The 16,516-nt window shown below is 33.8% G+C and overlaps 3 protein-coding genes across 3 annotated transcripts; 1 reads left to right on the top strand and 2 right to left on the bottom strand.

Annotated features, from left to right (window-relative positions):
* Nucleotides 1-4,807: 4,807 nt before the first annotated feature.
* On the bottom strand, nucleotides 4,808-6,454 carry LOC132059170 (UDP-glucosyltransferase 29-like). Its single transcript, XM_059451699.1, has one exon. It carries the CDS (start codon nucleotides 6,285-6,287, stop codon nucleotides 4,953-4,955), a length of 1,335 nt encoding a protein of 444 aa, XP_059307682.1. The 5' UTR covers nucleotides 6,288-6,454; the 3' UTR covers nucleotides 4,808-4,952.
* Nucleotides 6,455-7,344: 890 nt separating this feature from the next.
* Nucleotides 7,345-8,901, bottom strand: LOC132059172 (UDP-glucosyltransferase 29-like). The gene has a single exon (XM_059451701.1). It carries the CDS (start codon nucleotides 8,858-8,860, stop codon nucleotides 7,535-7,537), a length of 1,326 nt encoding a protein of 441 aa, XP_059307684.1. The 5' UTR covers nucleotides 8,861-8,901; the 3' UTR covers nucleotides 7,345-7,534.
* Nucleotides 8,902-14,074: 5,173 nt separating this feature from the next.
* On the top strand, nucleotides 14,075-15,858 carry LOC132059171 (UDP-glucosyltransferase 29-like). Its single transcript, XM_059451700.1, has one exon. The coding sequence runs from the start codon at nucleotides 14,474-14,476 to the stop codon at nucleotides 15,803-15,805; it is 1,332 nt and encodes a 443-aa protein (XP_059307683.1). The 5' UTR covers nucleotides 14,075-14,473; the 3' UTR covers nucleotides 15,806-15,858.
* Nucleotides 15,859-16,516: the final 658 nt, after the last annotated feature.

The raw sequence follows: 16,516 nt of genomic DNA, 5'->3' as shown, positions 1-16,516 counted from the left end.
TTTCTTTATATGATTTAGCGGTGTCCTTTTTCATTTTTATTTGGGAGGTAATTATGTTTCATCTATCTCCCAAATTTCAACTCAATGGGTGCTTGTTGAACAACATATGGAGGTCGAGAGTTTTTTTTTCTTTCTAAAATGCAGTGTAACTATGATCTGGTGCACCTGTTCTACGATCACAAAATTAAGAGTTTTGCAATTAAATGGCCTGATTGTTGTCCCCAATTCGATTCACCCCAATTTTTACTCATTCTCTATCTGCCATACTATCCTTCTCCCCTTGTGTGCACAATCAAAACTCACTCACACACTACTTGCACACTCCAACTTACAAAATGATGAGACCTCCAAAATTTATGTGTCACGCTTGCCTTAGTGTCCACAAGACACACGTGATGAGTTGAGTGTTCAGTACGCGTATTTCTCAAAGTTCGAGCGCCAGTTTGGGACACCTCAACTCGTCCCCTGTGTTTTGTGAATACCTGACGCTAACGTGGTATATAAACTTTGAAAGCGTCTAGATGATTATTTTATAAGTTCGAGTGTTCAACTAATACATGCAATGCTGTCATAACTTTGGGATGTTACTGTTGCTAATGCATTCCATAGCTTTGGAGGATCCGTTGGGGTTGAACTACTAGTCAATGTTTATGCCAACAATGTGTTTGTTGTAATGCTCCACTGACTGTTTCTGACGCCTCTGCTAGAATTTTCAAGATGGTAATTCCCAGTCTAAAAATCTTCAGGCTTGTTAAGATGAAGTGCCTATGACACCTTAGGTAAAATTCATATATGAATGGGAGAGGAAGTGAAGAATTTTATAAAACATAACTTAAGTTTGCATGCTATGGGTTTGGACGTGTGGGCCTAGGCCCAAAGTGTACAATACATGCTATTTATTTACCATTTTTACCGTAAAGTTGTGAATGAATCTATCAAGTACATTGAATTCGACAAAATTCAGTAATTTTGATTCAAACCCTATACATATATATATTAAGAAATCTACTGAATTTGTATATCATATTATTTGCAATGAATCTCTTGTGCACTCAGGTTCGTGCGTAATTGATTACGCCAATTACGCAGGGCAAATTGAAGTTGCAAAACTGATTTGATAACAAAGAAAAAAATTGTTGTACTAGTAGCCTTGTGTTGGAATATTGTTTATTCTTGTTGTAGGGTCTCTGTTGGAGGGGTTATTGTTATTGACAGTCTCTTCAACTCAATTTACAATTGAATTCCATTCAATGAAAGGGTTTCCTTCGTATTTTTCAGAAAAAAATCATTTTGTAAGAGACACACTTATTAAGTGGCAGACAAAACTTGTATGAAACTCCTTTCATACTTTGTCAAGTAAATTTTTGGGTCTCACTTTCACAAAAATGGGCCAACTAGGACTTCTAGAGATCTCTATTTCTCTCCTTTTCCAATTATTTTTGTTTTGGTTGAGTTGCTTTTTCAAATTTTGCTACTTCTTTACCCTAATATGGAATTAATATTTCTAGTCTAACTCTTCCTATTTTTTACATTTTAACACTATAAAATTAATTCGTTCTCTTATTCTTCTCTAAGCATATCCATAGGTTTTCAAAGGCACTCAAATCCATCAAATACTCTCCAACCAAAAAAAAAAAAAAAAAGGAGCACCAAAGTAATACTCCAGAATATGTATGAAAGTTACTTTTCGCTGGCGAAGTTTTAAAAAATCATAGGCTCGAATAAGTTTATCTAACATGAAGCAAGACGTAAGTCGCATAAATATTAAATTTTGATATTTCATATATTAATAAAGAAATATACAGATGACAAGAAAAAATACATTAAAATTGAAGAAAATTATATAATCAGTAAAAGAAATGTATATAACTATAAACATGCCAACATGTGCACAAATAGTACAAAAAAAGGTTTCTTACTTGGAAATGTGAAAGATGTAAAGCTTCATTACACCTATAAAAAAATTATGACGGAATATACTTTTGTAAAAACTGAGACTTTGATTCCTAACAATTAAATAGAATAAAAATGATAATAATATTAAGTTATTATTGAGAATTAAAATTAGAAAAGAAATCACTAATATTCATTATCATACAAATATTAACTTTTTTTTTTTTGGAGTAGAGTTTCTAGAATAATATCTAAACTAGAGTTATACTAAAAAAAAATTCAAAATCAAAAACTAACTTGAAAGGAATAAATTAAAGAAAGCAAAAAAGGTTGAAAAAAATTATGTATAAATAAGGAAACCAAAAGCATGGAAGCGACCAAGAAGGACAACAACATACAAAAAGTAGGTCCAAAGAAAGAAAGATGCACATTTTACTTCCGCCTTTGATGTTAAGCGCCAACGTCGTTTCCGACAGACCTCGACTCAAGAAACAAGAAGGACAAAACTCTTATTTTGTAATTTGCGCTTTATTTGTTACCAGTAAAGGAAATAGATTATGAATTTTAGGATAAATAATTTGAAATGACTTTTGACTTTTTGATTTTTTTGGTTTGAAAATTTACTATGAATTAACTTTTGAATTTTTAAAAAGATATTGTAATTTTAACTTCAATTTGAAAAAGATTTTTGGACTTACCCGAAAACTCAAAAAGTCGGGACTTAAATGTAAGTGAACGCCTGAAAGATTGAGAGTAACGCCCCAAGATACTTGCTTCTTGCACACACATCTCGATGCATTTTTAGTGAGCCTCATCTCAGGACTTGCCCTCGAAACTCGCCCAGGAAAAGCTTTTTGAAATATTGTTGCTATCGACTCAAATTAGTCCTCATTAATCGAATTTTGACAATTTTTCATTCTTTTTGTTCCTCCAAAAAAAATTGATAACTTTTATGTATTTAGAAAGGGATAATACATAGAAACATTTTAACTTGGCCTCAACTGGCAAACTAGACACTTCAACTTTGAGAATGCACATCTAGACACCTCAACTCGTTCCCGCTGTGTCTCGTGAACACCCGATGCTGACGTGACACATAAATTTTGAGGTATCAAGATGATTATTTTGCAAGCTGGGGATTGCTCAACCGACACAACAGTAGACGTAGCTACGTATCTGGGGATTGGCCTATTTTTTAAGCTTAGATAGTTCAACCGACTCAACTGGGAGATTAGCTCGGGCGATTCAGATGATCATTTTAGAAATGGATGTTGCTCAACTGACAAAGAAGCCAAGATTAAGTGTTTATCTATATATTATGCTATTTACAAATTATTTAATTAACTAAAATAAAGTGTTAAGCATGGTTAGGATAATACATATTCTTATCAATATATGAATTCTTTCTTCCCTATTCGCGCCAAAAGAACATTTGCTCTAAAAGGTTTCGCCACCATGGAATTCAAGTTCCCCAAGCTTCATTTTTGCAGGTACTTCTTTATCTATTTTCGATTATTTAGAAATCAAAGACGTGTTATTTCTATGTTTATTGTGGCAATTGTCAAGTGCAAAATTGTATACGACATGTTTGTGAAAACTCCTAAGTGAACCTGTTGGGGTTGATACTATGTCAAACTAATTTATAAGTCTACTGTTAAGCATAAAATGTAAGTGTTGAATTATGAATTTGTCTTACTTTCTCCTTTTTTAATGGTAGATTTATGGCCATCAATTCAGGGGCGAAGCCAAGTCTCGGCAGAAAATTATAGTGTATATTGAAGGTTAAAATTAATTTTTTATGTATATATATAGATATTTCAACCCTCGCATTTCTTCGTATGTTTACTTCTTCATATTTCAACCCCTTATCAAAAATCCCGTCACTGGCCATCATGTCTCAAAATGAACATATTGATGTATCTTATTCACTTGAGCCAATAAAACTTGGGATGTAATTTGATTTATCTGATGAGCATGCATATGAATATTACAATGAATATGCTGCTACAGTTGAGTTTAGTGTTAGAAAGGAATATGCTAACAAAAGTGTAGTCCATGGATATGTAAGCAAGAAAATTACAGTGTTATAAGAAAGGTTATAGAGGAAAAGACAAGCGAGATGGGATGGTCAAGAAACCTAGAAAGAAAACTAGGACGAGTTGTTTAGCTCATATGGTCGTAAGTCGTCAGTCAAATAGGAAGTTTTCTGTCATTTCGTTTGAAGAGAAGCACAATCTTCCTCTGGTTCCTCCTTCTCTAGCTCACATGTTGCCATTGTAAAAAAATATTAAACTTTCTCAATCATATGAATTTGACTGATTAGATAGTTCAGGAATCTTTCCCTAATCTTGTTTTGACTATGCAGCTCGTCAAGCTGGGGGAAAGCTTGTTTAAGTTATACAAAGAGAGAGAGAGAAAAAAACTATCATTGTGACAAAAGAAAGTCTAAAGCATGGAGTGACACACAGCTTGGTAGAATATTTTGAAAAAAGAGTGATAAAAGATCAAGCTTTTCAGTTTTCTTTACCATTAAATGGAGAGTATCCGGAACCTTTTGAATGAGTACTCTTCCATAAAACAGGCCGTAAACTCATTTGGGATAAGACCCGACGACTGCCAATAACTCAACATCATTTGAGGAAGAGTATTTCACTTGGATAAGAGCTAAAATTGTTGTCTGATAGAAATTGCAAAGATTCTAAAAGTTCATTCCATAATGAATTAATCTTCAACTTTTTCTGGATTCAAGGGACATTAAGATTTGTTCTCTTTCATTAATATTGCATTCCTTTATATGAGAATTTAGTAATATACATTCCTAATGAAAAGAATTTCTGAATAGCTGTTAATTATGTCAACTATACAAGAAATTATCTAGAGAAATAGTGTCTTGGTACCTGAAAAGGATGATAAATAACTTGCTACAGTAGTCAAGTTTCACTGATAGCATAAAAGTTCAGTATAGGTAAGGATGATAAATAACTTGCTACAGTAGTCAAGTTTCACTGATGGCATAAAAATTTCAGTATAGATATAACTGAAAGCTTAATTATTGCTAATCATTTGTTGCTACAAAGAGCCATCAGCTCTTCCACCACACCATCTATCTCCTCATCCCCTTTCATATTCATCTTCTCACTCAGTTCCTTAATTTTCTTCCTCACAGCCTCCCCACTTTCGTCTGCTACCACTTTCCTTATCACCTTTGCAATTTCTTCACTTTGTAACTTTCCATTCTCGTCCCTCACTGCTTCCACTCCCATCCCAATATACTCCACAAGTCTAGCATTCATTGGTTGGTCAATGTGCATTGGCATGGCAATTATGGGCACACCAAACTTCATACTTTCCATGAAAGAACTCCATCCACAGTGACTCACGAACCCACCTATCGATGGGTGTTGAAGAATTGTTGCTTGAGGGGCCCATCCCTCCATAACCATTCCTCTTTCTCCTACCTTTTGAAGAAACCCTTCTGGTAATGCATCTTGAAAAATAATTTTTTCACCTTGTGGAAACCTAATGACCCAAATGAAGTTCACTTTGCTAAGCTCTAGTCCTTCAGCTACTGCGTGTATCTGCTCATTAGATAGAAAATACTCACTCCCAAATGAAACAAACACAGTTGAATATTTTTCTTTCTTGTCAAGCCATTGTGTGATTTCCTCATCATGGTCATCTCGGTCAATGGATTCTTGAACTAGTGAACCAACGGGGACTATTTTCTTGGAAACCAAATTTGAAAGATGATCCATATATTTCCCTTCAAACTCTCTGCAAGTTTTTACCAGAATAATGTCGTGCGATCGCCTAAGAGCCTGGTCAAATGGGAACTTCCTACGTGGTGCTTCATCAATATCTTTCTTCAATGAAAGCATTTCGTATTGGTGCAGGTAAATTTCAGGAAATGGGAACTTCTCTTCTGTGTTTTCAGACATATGGATGGCCAAAGCAACAACAGTTGCACTAAAAGTGGGGAACTGCACAGCAGGAATGTTCAGAGAGGACGCCGAATCAGTAACCCAAGGCTGATTGTAGTCATGAATGACTAAGTCAGGATTTAGACTTTGTAATATTTTGGTAAACTTTGGAGCGGCCATTTCAAAAGCTGTTTTGAGAGTGTCCATGAGATGGGGTGGGAGGCCATTTGTGGTGTGGTAATGAGGAGGAAGATCTGGCAAAGATGGAAGATGAAGCTCAACTAATTCTATTGACTGAGAATACTTCTCTATGACTCTTTTCTTGATGGAGTTAAGGTTTACAAGAGTAGAACACATGTAAATGTGGAAGGTCCTATTTGCAAGCTTTTTGGCTAGCTCTAGAAATGGATTTATGTGACCATGGGCTAGCCAGGGTAACATGAGTACACTAATGGTCTTCTTCTTTGCCTCCATTAATGGCTATATTTTTCTCTTTCTCTATCTAGCTCCCTTAACTTCTCTCTATGAATGATGGATTTAGTAAGTATGATTATAATCAATTTATAGTATTTGCTGACCATAGGTTGTGAGCTAGGGGCAGATCTAGCATAGAAAGTACTAATTTGACATAATCCAGTAAGTTGTATTGAGAAATCTTTTCAACTTTTATATTATATTATTGCATTGAGGCTGCTGCCCTATACAATGAATCTCTTGTGCACTCAGGTACGTACGTAATTGATTACGCAGGCATATAGAAATTTCCTAGTGATTTCATAACAAAGAAAAAAAGTGTTGTACCAGCAGCCTTGTGTTAGAATATTGTTTATTCTTGTTGTAGGGCCATCTGTATTGGAGTAAGTGTTATTGACAGTCACTTCAACTCAATTTACAATTGATGTCCACTTAATGACAAGATTTTCTTCATATTTTTCCTAAGAGTTTAAGTTATATGCACCTTTACAGTAAATTATCTTTATACCATTAGATCACATTTATATGTTGTAGTAGACCATTTATTTTATTTGCAGTGTTATAGAAAATGAATTCATTTTCCAAGAGATTTACGTGTAAATATTCATTTTTTTTCGTTCCTCCCAAAATATTGATATTTTTTTCTTTCCAAATTTCTGAACTTCTAGTAATTTCATCTTTCTTCCCTATTCGCGCCAACAAAAAATTTGCACTCAAAAGTTTGGCAACACTGAAAATCATGGCAGCAGAGAAAATCTTTCAGATTTTTACCATGGAAATCAAGTTCCTGTTAGATAAAAAATCGGCAGTAAAGAAGACACAAAGAGGGGAAAACAGAGAACGAGAGAGGATGATGCAGAGCTTTATTTTTGCAGGTTCTTCTTTATCCATTTTCGACTTTTTAGAATCACAAAGACTTGTCAAGTGGAAAATTGTATACAATAAAGTTAAATTGTTTCTAAATATAAAAATGTGCTAATCTTTTTGGCACGGAGGGAGTAAAAAATCTATCTTCGTGGCAAAAGAAAAGAAAATCTAAAGCATGGAGTGACTCATAGTGAGATTTTAGTTATATACATTCCTAGTGAAAATAATTTTTGATATGATGTTAATTGTGCCAACTATAAAAGTAATTGTCTAGAGAAAACGCTTGGTACCTGAAAAGGATGATAAATAACTTGCTATAATAGTCCAGTTACACTGATAGCGTAAAAAATTCATCACAGATATAACTTAAATATTATTGCTCATTTGTAGCTACAAAGAGCCACCAACTCTTCCACCACTTCGTCTATCTCCTCATCCCCTTTCATATTCATCTTCTCACTCAGTTCCTTAACTTTCTTCCTCACAGCCTCCCCACTTTCGTCCGCTACCACTTTCCTTATCACCTTTGCAATTTCTTCACTTTGTAACTTTCCATTCTCATCCCTCAATGCTTCCACTCCCATCTCGATATATTCCACAAGCCTAGCATTCATTGGTTGATCAAGATGCATGGGCATGGCAATTATGGGCACACCAAACTTCATACTTTCCATGAAAGAACTCCATCCACAGTGACTCACGAACCCACCAATTGATGGGTGTTGAAGAATTGTTGCTTGAGGGGCCCATCCATCCATAACCATTCCTCTTTCTCCTACCCTTTCAAGAAACCCTTCTGGTAATGCATCTTGAATACTAATTTTTTCACCTTGTGGAAACCTAATGACCCAAATGAAATTCACTTTGCTAAGCTCTAGTCCTTGAGCGACTGCATGTATCTGCTCATTAGATAGAAAATACTCACTCCCAAATGAAACAAACACACTTGAACATTCTTCTTTCTTGTCAAGCCATTGTGTGATTTCCTCATGGTCATCTCGGTCAATGGATTCTTGAACTAGTGAACCAACGGGGACTATTTTTTTGGAAACCAAAGTTGAAAGATAATCCATATATTTCCCTTCAAAATCTTTGCAAGTTTTCACCAGAATAATGTCGCGCGATCGCCTAAGGGCCTCCTCTAATTCAAACTTGTTACCTGGTGCGTCAGTAATAGCTTCCTTCAATGAAAGCATTTCGTATTCTCGCAGGTAAATTTCAGGAAATGGGAACTTCTCTTCTGTGGACATTTGGATTGCGAAAGAAACATCAGCTGCACCAAAAGTGAGGAGCAGCACTGCAGGAATGTTCATAGAGGAAGCAGAATCAGCAGCCCATGGCTGATTGAAGTCATAAATGACCAAATCCGGCTTTAGAGTATGTAATATTTTGGAAAATTTTGGAGCGGCCATTTCAAAAGCTGTTTTGAGAGTGTTCATGAGATGGGATGGAAGGCCATTCGTGGTGTGGTAATGAGGAGGAAGATTTGGCAAAGATGGAAGATGAATCTCAACTAATTCTATTAACTGAGAATATTTCTCTGTGACACTTTCCTTGATGGAGTTTAGGTTCACAGGAGTGGAACACATGTAAATGTGAAAGTTTTTATTTGTGAGTTTTTTGGCTAACTCTAGAAATGGACTTATGTGACCATGTGCTAGCCATGGTAACATCAGTACGGTAATGGTGTTTTTCTTGGCCTCCATTGATAACTATTGTTTTTTCTTTCTCTTAATTTCTCTCTGATGGTTATAACAAGTATGATGACAATCTATTATATAGCTAGTATTTCTGTCTGAATTTGCATATTATATTATTGCATTGAGGCTGCCGCCCTATACGATGAATCTCATGGGCATTCATGTATATGCGTAATTGATTACGCAGGGCATATAGAATTTGCCTAGAGATTGATAACTAAGATTAAAAAAAAGTGTTTGTCGTATACCAGATTTCTGTTGGAATATTTCTTTATCCTTGTTATAGGGCCATCAGTGTTTCAGTGTTATTTACAGTCACTTCAACTCATTTTGATGTCGACTTCCATTTAATGACAACGTTTTCCTTCGCTCTTTTATCTATGTCGACTCAAATTAGTCACCCTGTTCCGATTAGGGCCTGTTTGGAAAGCCACCGGATAATTGGAATTGGATGTAATTGGAGATAATTACACAGTTTGACTTATTTGTTTGTCCAAGTAATTACACAGTTAGGTGGAAATTGGGTGTAGTTGAGGGGGTATCATTACACTCTCCAATTCTCAAGGAGGGGTTGAGAATTGGGTATAATTATACCCTGTAATTACAGGGTTACTTTTTAGTTTGTTTCTTTTTTGTTTATATTAATTTCTTTTTATTTTTAATTTATTTTTATTTCTTTTGATTTTTAATTTATTTTTTATTTCTATTATTTTAATTTCTTTTTTATTTTTACTTTTTAATTATTTTTATTTTTAAAAATGTATTTTTCTTTTTATATTATTTATTTTTCATTTCCTTTCTTCTCATTCCAACCTTTACTTTTTGTGGTTCCATGTAATTGCTCGTATTTTTATTTTTTTATTTTATTCATTTAGCATAATCGTGTTATTATTCTAATTTTTGAAACTACACCTCTTACTATTGGAAAGAATGAGTCATTAACAAACTTGACATATAATGAGTTACATTATTAAAGTAAAATTTCATTGTGAATGATGTTATAGACTTATATTTTCCCTTATTTTGAATTATTTACTTAAGTTACGTTTGAACTTACTTATATAATATTGAAATTTGACATAAAAGTATTATGTTAAACTTTTTCTTTTGGATTTTGAATTTAGGTTATCTTTTCAATTTTAAGTTATTTGCTTTCACATTGCATGTTGTTTATTTTTCACTTACATTTGATGGATTTATTGTGTCAAACATTTGAATAATGTTATCCCATTATATTTATTAATATTATTTTTTTGTCAAACATCCAATCCATGACGTCCTCACAAAAAAAAATCTTCTTTTAAGTTTTATAATTAATTAAAATTAAATATTATTAATTTGAAAAATATATATCAATTATTTTTTACAATATTAGTTACAAATATATGATTATTAATTAATATATTTTCAAGAAACAATGTGTTATTAAATAACTAATTTATTATCATTTATAAAGGCAAATATTTTTTAAATATTAATTTTTTTTTTTTATAATTAAATTTTATTTTTAAATAATTAATTAACCAAACCATCTTGTAAAATATATATGACAAACAAATAACGTTTAATTCTCATCGTAAAATTACACTACCTGTAATTAATAGGCCGTGTAATATATAATTACACCAATTCCAATTACTAGGTGGCTTTCCAAACAGGCCCCTAATGTAATAATTTGGTGCTAAGCTAAGGTACTTTCGATATTTATATAATTTTACTTAAAGTGTCAAATACTAATCGGAAAGGGCCAAAGATGCCTTTAACATTTGTGATTTTTATTTTATATATGTTTTTCATTAACCTACCGGCTCATAGAAGCCCCCAACATTATCTATCACAAATAGCACCTGAATTATTAAAAAGGTCCAACTATGGTCTTAGGTGGCTTCCACTGTAAGTGTGAGGGGCATTATTTGGACATTTTTAATTCTTCAGGGGTATATTTGAGACATAAGATAATGTTAGCGCTTTTATGAGTTGATAGGTTAAGGAATGGCATATATCAGACAAATCACAAACGTTAGAGGTATATTTGAGACCCTTTTTCATTTTTTTAACCTCCACGTAGAATCAAACACCGTCAAGTAGGGGTGTACATGGACCAAGTTGATTCGGGTTTTTTAAAGACCAAACCAAACCAATTGCAGCGGGTTTTAAATCTATAAGCCAAACCAAACCAACAAAAGTCGGGTTTTTCAACCTCGGGTTTTCTCAGTTTTTTAGGGTTGCTCGGGTTTTTCAGATTTTTTCCGATAAAATCTTCATACAAAACATATAACTTGTACTTCAAATATTTCTTTAGCCCTAGTAAGATAAGACTATCTAATTAAGATATTTATTAAGAAAATAACACAAAACGTGAGATGAGAAATGAAATTGTACTAAATTCAACGAAAAAAATTAATGAAATTGCATAAAATAAAATGATCATAATCTGAGAGTACTAAGTCATGCTACAATAAATACGGCTATTTAATAAGGCATGTAGAAAATGATCATAATCTAAAAGTATTAAGTAATGCTAAAATAAGTACGGCTAATAAGTATTAATTACATGACTAGATATTAAAGAAAAAATTGAAATTAAGTTATGTATTTTCACTTTCTAAACTAATATGAAACTAAAGAATAGATATCAACATTATTGTCATTCCAGTATTAGATATGAATTACTTTTGCTAGCATTAGTATTGATTTGATTTTTGTTGAGTTTTGTTTGAGTTACTAATATCATTGGGTTATAAAATTTATTGGACCATTCAAAATTATAATTCCAAGCTTGAAATAATATGTTAAAAGATAAAAAACTATGAAAAAGTTAAAGAAACATTTATAAATTACATTATAAATAAATATTTTTATGTATAAAATATGTTTGAAATTTTATAAATATAATGTCTCGTTGGTTTGATTCGGTTTGACTTTTTTTAGTTAAAACCAAACCAAACTAATAGTGTTCGGGTTTTCTTTTTAAAACCAAACCACTAATCGAGGATTTTTCTCGGTTTAGTTCGGATTATCGATTTGATGCGGTTTGTCGATTTGCTTTGTACATCTCTACCGTCAAGCAAATTAAAATGAGAGTATAAATCCAGAGAAAAATTACTCTATTCAACTGATTCGTGAATTGGAAAAAAGTATCCGTAGGCGGTGACTTTTATTATTTGTTTTGTCAATAGTCATATGGAGATTAAAAATATAAAGTTAAATGAGTGTGTGTAGATAAGAAAGAGAACCCGAGTTTGACCATCTTTTGGAGAAGCCAGCATGATGGTTCCCCTTATACAAGAACAAATTTTCTTCTATTATATTTTAAAACTTTGCCTTTTCTATTGTATTGAAAAATGACATATCGACAATATCTTGATGCGAAAGCTACTTACTCACAATCATAGAATTGAATCAATCTTTTACTGTGTTGAACTCAAGAAAGTTCTACATTTTTAAAATTTATATATCATCAATAGATCTATATTTATTTCATTTTTCATTCTTTTTATGGTCTTTTTATTTTAAATTACCAAGCGGGATCAAACTAAGCCCAACAAAAAAAAGTTCTAAAAGTTCGCAAGATTTACCAGAGAAAAAGCATATCCACGAGTTAAATGGTCACTCGAATTATAGTTGTCGTCCTTTAAAATCACTTTGTTTTGTTTGCTTTCAAAAGTAATCTATCTAACATTGCCTAGTTAGCCTCTATGGTTAATTATAGCTGGAAATACAACCTCAGATACACATATTTTATTATACTAGTTCTCGGATACGTGCGTCGCACGTGTGTCCCATGCGTGTGTAATATATATGATATAAATAATATTAAAACTGCAATGCATTGAGTAACAAAAAGATTAAGTTGGAAAAGTACAAGCTAAAACAGATGAATAATTGAAAAGAGTTCTTCCGATCCGATCATTGCGTAAGCCGAGAGTTCAATAGATGAGGAGCCGGATGACATTTTTAGTCAATACCAAAAGCACAAATGATTAAATATTATATGAACTCTCAGAATTGAACTACTAAATTTAGTTAGGCAGGTAAAATATATAATGAGTTAAAATATATATGAATACCTATTTTTTTCACATCGGCACATCCAATGGAAATCCAATGTATAATGAGTTATATCTTGATATGAATGCCTTTTTTTTTTCACATTGGCACATCCAATGGAAATCTGTAAAGACCCGCTAGGTTGTTAGGAGCATTTTGACCATTTTAACCTTGCCGGTTCATTTCTGAGACTAGGTGTAAGTCTAATGAAAACATAAAGAGTTAGAATTCTAAAAACTGAGGCATTTGATTGCATGTTGTGCATTGTTTGGAAACTGGTTTTATTTCCGTTGGGGGTAACTTAGTAAATTAGACCTCCGTTGGGAATTCCGAGGCCACGGGTGAGTTCGTAGCGCGTTTTTACTTATGTGTTCATGTTTGGTTTGTGTTTGTAAGGCCTCGGATTGATGTTGGGATTTTGGGTGAAAATTTGTTGAAAAACAAGATGTTACTGATCGGATGTGACCGCTGTAGCGGGGGGAAACCGTTGCAGTGAGTCCGCCACAGCGGGGCGACGGTCGCCGCCACGGGGTTGAGGGAGTTAATGAGGTCCGCCACAGCGGTGGGTCAGACCGCTGTAGCGGTCGATGGGAGACAGAAACCCACTTTTATATTGCAAATTTCGAAGTCATTAGCCACAAAACCCTAAAAATAGTTCTCAAGAAAGTGAGGTTATTTTCTAAGGCTAGGGTGAAGTTCTCCTTTGAAGGTAAGTCTTCACCCTTTTCATTGTTCATTCCCTTATCATCTTTAAGTTCTTATGCTAGTTAAGGTTCTTTAATGGTGAATGAAAATACTAGTACTATTCCTATTCAGTACTACTTAGAAATTATGCAATGTTATTTAATACAACAAACCAAACAATTGATAAAAGATAATGTTAGTATAATTAATCCAGCATTACTAAAACACTCTATTTAGTACTATTTTCATACATCCTATCAAACTATCCCTAAGGACAAATTAAAATACTCCATCCGTCCCAATTTAAGTGATTTAGTTTGATTAGACACAAAGTTTAACATACAAAGTTATAGGAAACTCAATTCAAGGGCTTCTAAATTAAAGTTTCGCGTATAATGTACTAAAATATTATTTAAATTTTATGGTTATAAACTTGTCATGTAGAATGTTTGAATTGTCAACTTATTTATATAGAAAGTGATTTTTTAGGATAGACAAAAAAAAAAAGAAGTAAAACTCTTAAACTGGAACAGAGGAGCACTCAACTAGGACTTGTAACTATCTCTTGTAACAGACCTGTGCTCTCGTGACAAGTCTGTTTGGCCTATGTCGGGATTTAAGAATAAGACCTTCCAATTGTATACAGCCACAATTGTTTTTCTCAATACTCGGGGAGTTTGCATATTCCATACTTAATCAATTGCGTAACAGTTTTGAATTGTACTTGTAAAGTCATATTCACGCGGGAAAAAAGTCTCAATACAACATATATACTGCTTTATAAATCATTACGAAACACAGCCAAGATCACACGTTACTAAAAATAGATCATCTTCATATATTTGCTACAACCATCAGAGAGAGAGAGAGAGAGACAGCCTTGTTATGGAGTCCAAAAAAAACACCTTTAGCGTACTCATGTTACCATGGTTAGCCCATGGTCACATAAATCCATTCCTAGAGCTAGCCAAGAAGCTTGCAAATAGAAACATACACATTTACATGTGTTCCACTCCGGTAAATCTAAGCTCCATCAAGAAAAGAGTCACAGAGAAGTATTCTCAGTCAATAGAATTAGTTGAGTTTCATCTTCCATCTTTGCCAGATCTTCCTCCTCATTACCACACGACTAACGGCCTTCCATCCCATCTCATCTCCACCCTCAAAAAAGCATTTGATGGGAGCACTCCAAACTTCTCTAAGAAATTACAAACTCTAAATCCAGACTTGGTCATTTATGACTGCAATCTGCCATGGGCTGCTGAGTGTTCCTCCTCTATGAACATTCCTGCTGTGCAGTTCCTCACTTTTAGCGCAGCCGTGATTGCTTTGGGCATCCACATGTATGATAAGCCAGGAGAAATGTTCCCATTTCCTGAAATTTACCTGCGTGAATACGAAATGCTTTCATTGAAGAAAGTTCTTAAGGAAGTACCAGGTGGGAAGTTCCCATTCGACGAGGGTCTTAGGCGATCACAGGACATTATTCTGATGAAAACCTGCAGAGATTTTGAAGGGAAATATATGGATTATCTTTCAAGTTTGGTCTCCAAAAAAACAGTCCCAGTTGGTACACTAGTTCAGGAATCCATTAACCGAGATGACCATGAGGAAATCACACAATGGCTTGACAAGAAAGAAGAATGTTCAAGTGTGTTTGTTTCATTTGGGAGCGAGTATTTTCTATCTAATGAGCAGATACATGCAGTAGCTCAAGGACTAGAGCTTAGCAAAGTGAACTTCATTTGGATCATTAGGTTTCCACAAGGTGAAAAAATTAGTATTCAAGATGCATTACCAGAAGGGTTTCTTGAAAGGGTAGGAGAAAGAGGAATGGTTATGGATGGATGGGCCCCTCAAGCAACAATTCTTCAACACCCATCAATAGGCGGGTTCGTGAGTCACTGTGGATGGAGTTCGTTCACGGAAAGTATGAAGTTTGGTGTGCCCATAATTGCCATGCCCATGCATCTTGATCAACCAATGAATGCTAGGCTTGTGGAATATATCGAGATGGGAGTGGAAGCATTGAGGGATGAGAATGGAAAGTTACAAAGTGAAGAAATTGCAAAGGTGATAAGGAAAGTGGTAGCGGACGAAAGTGGGGAGGCTGTGAGGAAGAAAGTTAAGGAACTGAGTGAGAAGATGAATATGAAAGGGGATGAGGAGATAGACGAAGTGGTGGAAGAGTTGGTGGCTCTTTGTAGCTACAAATGAGCAATAATATTTAGGTTATATCCGTAATGAATTTTTTACTCTATCAGTGTAACTGGACTATTATAGCAAGTTATTTATCTTCCTTTTCAGGTACCAAGCGTTTTCTCTAGACAATTACTTTTATAGTTGGCACAATTAACACCTTATAAAAAATTATTTTCACTAGGAATGTATATAACTAAAATCTCACTATGAGTCACTCCATGCTTTAGATTTTCTTTTCTTTTGGCCACAAAGATAATTTTTTTACTCCTTCCGCCCCAAAAAGATTGGCACATTTCTATATTTAAAAACAATTTAACTTTATTGTATACAATTTTCCACTTGACAAGTCTTTGTGATTCTAAAAAGTCGAAAATGGATAAAGAAGAACCTGCAAAAATAAAGCTCTGCATCATCCTCTCTCGTTCTCTGTTTTCCCTCTTTGTGTCTTCTTTACTGCCGATTTTTTATCTAACAGGAACTTGATTTCCATGGTAAAAATCTGAAAGATTTTCTCTGCTGCCATTATTTTCAGTGTTGCCAAACTTTTGAGTGCAATTTTTTTTTGGCGAGGATAGGCAAGAAAGATGAAATTACTGGAAGTTCGGAAATTTGGAAAAAAAAAAAAAGTATCAATATTTTGGGAGGAACGAAAAAAAATGAATATTTACACGTAAATCTATTAAAATATGAAATTTTCGGTAACACTGCAAATAAAATAAATTATCT

Source organism: Lycium ferocissimum, chromosome 6 (genome assembly GCF_029784015.1).
Source record: "Lycium ferocissimum isolate CSIRO_LF1 chromosome 6, AGI_CSIRO_Lferr_CH_V1, whole genome shotgun sequence".
NCBI classification, from domain to species: domain Eukaryota; kingdom Viridiplantae; phylum Streptophyta; class Magnoliopsida; order Solanales; family Solanaceae; genus Lycium; species Lycium ferocissimum.
This window is presented reverse-complemented; position numbering and strand designations above follow the sequence as displayed.